The sequence below is a fragment of the Condylostylus longicornis genome, unplaced genomic scaffold (genome assembly GCF_029603195.1).
Source record: "Condylostylus longicornis isolate FDR11 unplaced genomic scaffold, ASM2960319v2 ptg000226l, whole genome shotgun sequence".
NCBI lineage: Eukaryota > Metazoa > Arthropoda > Insecta > Diptera > Dolichopodidae > Condylostylus > Condylostylus longicornis.
The window spans coordinates 484,453-490,563 of NW_026578193.1; the positions used below are offsets into that span (position 1 = coordinate 484,453).

Sequence of the window (6,111 nt, forward strand, 5' to 3'; positions counted from 1 at the left end):
AGGCGAAAAACTGGGAACCTTAGAAAATCAACTAGAACAAAGTATTTTTCAAACAAAAAGAAATTTTTTTAATCTTCGGGAATACCAGTGAGTCGCGGGCAGCCTGTATAGTACATATATGTACATATGTAGATATAGTTTTCCGACATTTCAAATAGTTTTAGAAAAGGGACCACGTGACCCTTTCTAAAAAAAAATGATGGCGAAAAATTTCATTGTAATATGTATTCATAAAAATGTGATTCGCTGTTCGGATTTTGCTTACGTTAATAGTTCAAAAATCATGTGTCGTTAGAGAATTCTGCTGACAGATATATGGTACGGGATGAATGATCTTTGCACATTTTTTTTTAAAAATGAAGATTTGACAAATAAAACTTAGCTTTTGATTAGATATGAAAACAATAATTTATTAAATCGCTTTAAAATACGTCTTTATTTGAAAAATAAAACAAACATTAAAACGCAACATATTCTGCGATTGAAAAAATAAAATTATTTGGTAGTAATAATTTGGTTTTTACTTTACCTATATTTTACATTAAACTATGTATAACTAAAAATTTAGTACCTAATATTCAAATGTTTTTATTTTTTTGTCTTTTATTTATTTAACATTCTCTCTCTTGCTCATTTTAATTCTTTTTAATTTTTAGATTGTTTATTTTCTAATTTTTTATTTTTAATTAAATAAATATCTAAACTTAAAAATTAGCTACTATTTTTCTTACAATTGATTCATATTATAATAATTGTACAAAATTCTTAAAAGTAAAACTAAAACTTAGTTAATTAAAAAGAAGAAGAATGCTGTACACGTAAACAGACTTGCTGATCTATTAATGCTAATTTTTTACGCTGATAAATTTACAAAAATAACCTAAATCCTATATTATCCCAAGTTGTTTCTATAAAATGTTTAATTACAACATTTCCTAAGAATTTGGATTAAATACTTTGTTATGAAAACTTCGACGCTAGCGTCATACATACTTTGGTGGTATTGATACCCAGCGAAGTAAATCGCATGGCCAAAATATAGCTCTACATATCCTTTTCACTAAAAAGAAAATAATTTCATTTAAACTTTTTTACTGGTATTTTTATAAAATAAATAATTTAGTAAAATAAAATTAATTAGAAGCCTTATCTAATCTAGTAAAATTAAATGAGTTTCCTTAATTTACAATGTCATATGATGGATGGAATTTTTATGCGCTCTATACTCCATAGGTTATTCGTGGATCTATAAGTTTGAAATAAAACGGTTCAATCCATTATTTACATATAATGTGTTGATTTTCTTCCATATATCCCGTTTTAGGTTTTTTTTTAAAGTCTTGCTACCTCCAAAAAACCAAGTTTAATTGATAGAGAAAAACATGCACAGAATAAAAACATATTTGCGTTTTTGTGGTGTGCATCATTTACAGCGTAACAGAGTATTAAAATTTGAAACCCTTGCTTTGATTTTGTCCCGACATAAGCAATAAAAGAAAATTCGAAATTTTATAAATTCTTCTTCATTCTTTCGCTTTATTAGAAACTTTTCATATAAAATTGTTTAGCATATTCCATTAATGTATATCCGAAGGAATTAGAACATATTTAAGTGAAGTCCGTTTATTTAACTATTACAAATTTTGGTGCACATATTTAAAAGGAACTAACATAAGAGAGAAGGGAAAAATTATTGATAATTTTGGATAATTGATGGATTCTTTATTTAAACTTTATAAACAGAATAGATCGCAATGAGAGCATTATTTCTGTAAAACAAAATTCTTAGTTATGTATTTCCCTTCTAAATCATGACCTTCAGTTATAACTGAATAACTTTCCAACCTGTGTGTCATATTTATGCGCAAATGAATAATACCCAATTAAAAAAATCAAAAGCAAAGGTTATATAGTTGAAATAAAAATCAAAATCCGCAACCGTTATAATAAGCGTCTAATATGGCAACTTCTCATTTTAAACTAGAAAAAATTTCTTTTGTAACAATTTTACAATATGAGATATATGTATATACATAAGTATGGTATCGTACAAACATTTCCTAATAAACGAGCGTTTAACTTCTATGTTTAAAATTTGATTTTTATTAATTGTCTACTTCTATGTTTCTCGAAATAAAAAAATCAAAATTGATTTTTTGTTTTTCGTTTCGAGATTTGATCGTTTCGAGAAATTTTTGTATTTTTTAATTATATCTAGATAACGTATGACTCTTTAAAGATATTTGATTGGGCATTTTCGAAGAGCTCATATTAAGTGATTCATTCGCTCAAGGAAACGAAAATATTCTATGTCCAATTTCTTTTTCGTTCCATTGCAACAAATCTATTGAAAAAAACAAGAAAATAAATAAAATAAAAACAGATTCGCGCTTAATTCAATTTTAGTAATATAATGAGTCTGTCTGAGATAAGAAAGTTTTTAAAAACTTCTAAAAACTTTATAAAGTTTTTGCATGCAAGGTGTCTGGGATAATACTTTTTGAACAAAAATGAGAGAAAATGATGACATTCTCATTTTCTTAATGTTTAAAGTTTTTTCAGTTTTGGAAAGTAAAATTTAGTGTTTTAAAAAGTTATAAAATCATACAGCTGTCGAAACATATGTTTTTCTTGATTATGTCAGAGCATGAGATCTCTAAAAGATTATTAAAAATAGAAAATAGATACTCTGAGGTGTGTACGGGGACACCAAAGAAATTAGGAAAAGATGTACGTAAGTGAGGTACGGGTAGTAACTTAGAATACTAATAGTGTTCTTAACGTCTCAAAAATTTGCTTGCTGTCGGAGGCTCATTTGACATATTATACGGGCCTTAAAATAAAAGGTTATGATTGCTATACAGCGGTAACATACATCCCAACAATCAGCCAAGAGGATGAGTGCAATACTATTAATAAAAGAATAAAATAAAGTATAGAACATAATGAAGAACTCAAGATTCAAACCCCTAAAATTCAGCTTATTTCGATAAAAATTAAATCTACTAAACAGGACTTTATGTGTTGGTGCTGTATACTGTCCACCAAATGGCAGCATTAAGAAAAATACTTTTGAAGATCTCCTGTACAAACATAGACATAGATATCTAATAGGAGATGACTATAATGCCAAACATGCAAATTTAGGTTCTAGAATCACCTCAACTAGAGGAAGAGAGCTAAGAAAAGCTATTCAAGAATTAGGTTATTGCTATCACTGCACTGGCACTCGTTCTTACCGAACTACTGACACTAATAAGATTCCTGATGTTGCTGACTTTTTTATAACGAAAAATATATCAGAAAACCTTGAAGATTCAAAATCATCAATCATTCAAAATCAATCAAAATTATCGGACGTGTTTATTTTTTTCGGATAAAATATTGTTTAATTAATTTTTATTTGCATTCGCGCGTTTTGCATAGTTGTTCCGGTAACTATTCAGGTTATGGCGGAATGTACCAAATGTAGAACTAAAATTAGAGGTGAGACAGGAATAAGATGTGCTGGTGTCTGTGGTAAAATTTACCATAGTGCTATCAAATGCTCAGGTTTAGAACAAGCAGCGAGCAATCTTCTAGATTCTAATAGGTGCATCAAATTCATTTGTGATGAATGCATTTTATACATTCAAAATGTGGATATAATATTACAGAACATTGATTGTGCGGTCAAAAAGAACAATGATTATTTAAATGAGTACAAACAAGAGTTCGAAAGTGCTATAAAAAAGAATGAACAGGAAGTAATTGAGTTGCTAAGAGCTATTGAAGACAGATATTTTGAACGTCTTGAAGGAATTAAGGAAGCACAGGAAAAAGAATTTGAAAAAGTATCAAAAATAACGGAAGTATTCAAAACTGATTCAGAAAAACTGAACAGTATAGTAAGTTCAAGTCTGTTAAAGACCGATGAACTTTGTAAAGAAATTAAAAATTTAAACGGCAGTGAAGCAAAAATGAATGTAGGTCAAAGTTTTTCGTTTGCTGACATAGTAAAAAATGCTGAAATAAGCAAAAAAATTCCTAAAATGAAAAAGCAACTGCCGCTAGTAATCAAGCCAGTTACTAAACAAAAGTGCAATGTAACAAGAGCTGATTTGAGTAAGAAGGTCGACCCTAAAGCTTTCAAAATTAAAAATATAGAAAACAGAAGAAATGGGGTTATTATTGTTGAAACTGATGACAGCCAAGAAAGAAAGAAAATTAAATCAGCACTTGAAAACAATCTGGATGAAAAATATGAAGTAAAAATACCATCAGAGATAAAACCAAAAATTGAAGTTATCCATATTAGTGCAAAATATTCTGAAGCTGAGTTGAAAAACAAGTTGAAAGCTCAAAACCTTCATCTTGAAACAAGTGAGTTAAAAATTATGAAGATGTATAAAATTCAAAAACAGAGTGAGGATAAGTACAACGCTATAATTGAAATAGACAATCAATCTTTTCCTAGAGTTCTACAAAATGAGAAAGTTTCAATTGGATGGGAACGTTGTAAGGTGTTTGACGCTTTGCGTGTTCTTCGTTGTTGCAAATGTAATGGGTTTAATCACAAAGCGGCTGAAAGTAAAAACGAGGAAAATTGTTTGAACTGCCTAGGTAAACATAAAAGCAGAGATTGCAAAAAGGAAAAAGTTATTAAGTGCATTAATTGTTTCGTTGCTAATGATAAATTAAAACTTAACCTTGATGTTGGTCATGAAACTTTGAGTAAAGAATGTCCAGTTTACATAAACAAACTAAGTATGCTAAGGAAAAAAATTGGTTACTAGCAACTACAGTTTAACGAGAATGATTTATCACAAAATAATATGCTCAAAATTTTGGAACCTACCTATGTTTGTGAATTAAAAACTCAAATATCGAATGACACGTTAACAAATGAAAACAACGAAGTGACGAAACCTTTATCAAATTCTACCTCAAATAATGTGACACCTGCAAAGTTATTTTCGCCTGCTGGAAGTTCTTTCACAATTTTTAATAAAAAAGTGCTGAATAGATACTTTTCAAAAATAAAGCGTAAATGTATGAATACAAATAATAATAATAATAACAACAATGATAATAATAATGTTAACAACAATAAAAATATAAATAATAATAATAACAATAATAATACAGGTATCCCTTATATAACGCGGTACTTATACAACGCGTTTTCGATATAACGCGATTTGGAAAAAAAATCGGTTTCAGTACAACGCGAAATTCGGACTTTTATAACGCGAAGTTGAAAATCCCAATATCCAATAAAAATATCTTTATCATTTTTTTCACAATCATTTTGGCTATTGGGATGTGTATTCATATTTGTTTACAATGTAAACCGGGAATTTCCCATTTTTGCCTTCGAGACGCTCCTCCTATAACGCTCACAACTTTCTCGAAGTAGGATGTTTGAAGACAGCGAAACAGATTAATTATAATGAAGTTTGTTTTAGTTTTTTTTAAATTTAATTATATGCATGAATCTATTTTATTTTGTTTTTTGAATTGTTATTATTTTTATTTTATGGTTTTAATTTTAAAACAAAATCTGAATTTTAGTTTTGAGTTGAAATATATGTTATTTCTTATTAAATATGTATTTTATTTTGTAAAAAAACTTATTGGAACATAACCCCCAAATTTATATGAAAACTAAGTCTTATATAACGCGAATCACATAACGCGGAATTTCCCTGGAACGTAACTATCGCGTTATACAAGGGATACCTGTACTGTTAAAAGTAATTATAATATTAATATAAATAGCGATGATGCTAATGATGCTAGTACTGGAAATTTCAACGCTTTAAATGCTGACTCGATGAATAATACTGAAAAATCAAAAAAGTATTCCAACTGGGTACAAGGCGAAACACTTAACCCCTGCAGTGATACAAAAGAAACAAGCTTTATTAGTCCAATGCTCCCACAAATTGTTAATTTAACTCAAAAATCTCTGGAACAAGGTGACAGAATATATGTTCTTTCACGTCTAAGAGATCATAGAATTTATAATAATGTAAGACTTTACCTAGCATACCTTTTTGATAATAATGATGTATGTGTCGATGGAATAACTCATGTTAATATTAAAGTTATGATAAATCAAGAAGGTCT

General features: G+C 28.5%; 1 protein-coding gene across 1 annotated transcript; it reads left to right on the top strand.

Annotated features, from left to right (window-relative positions):
- Nucleotides 1–389: 389 nt before the first annotated feature.
- Nucleotides 390–4,780, top strand: LOC129616490 (uncharacterized). The gene has a single exon (XM_055532142.1). The coding sequence runs from the start codon at nt 3,450–3,452 to the stop codon at nt 4,773–4,775; it is 1,326 nt and encodes a 441-aa protein (XP_055388117.1). The 5' UTR covers nt 390–3,449; the 3' UTR covers nt 4,776–4,780.
- The last annotated feature ends 1,331 nt before the right edge of the window (nt 4,781–6,111 follow it).

Excerpts from the sequence above, each read along its gene's own strand:
- LOC129616490 (XM_055532142.1), top strand. The coding sequence starts at position 3,450 with ATGGCGGAATGTACCAAATGTAGAACTAAAATTAGAGGTGAGACAGGA.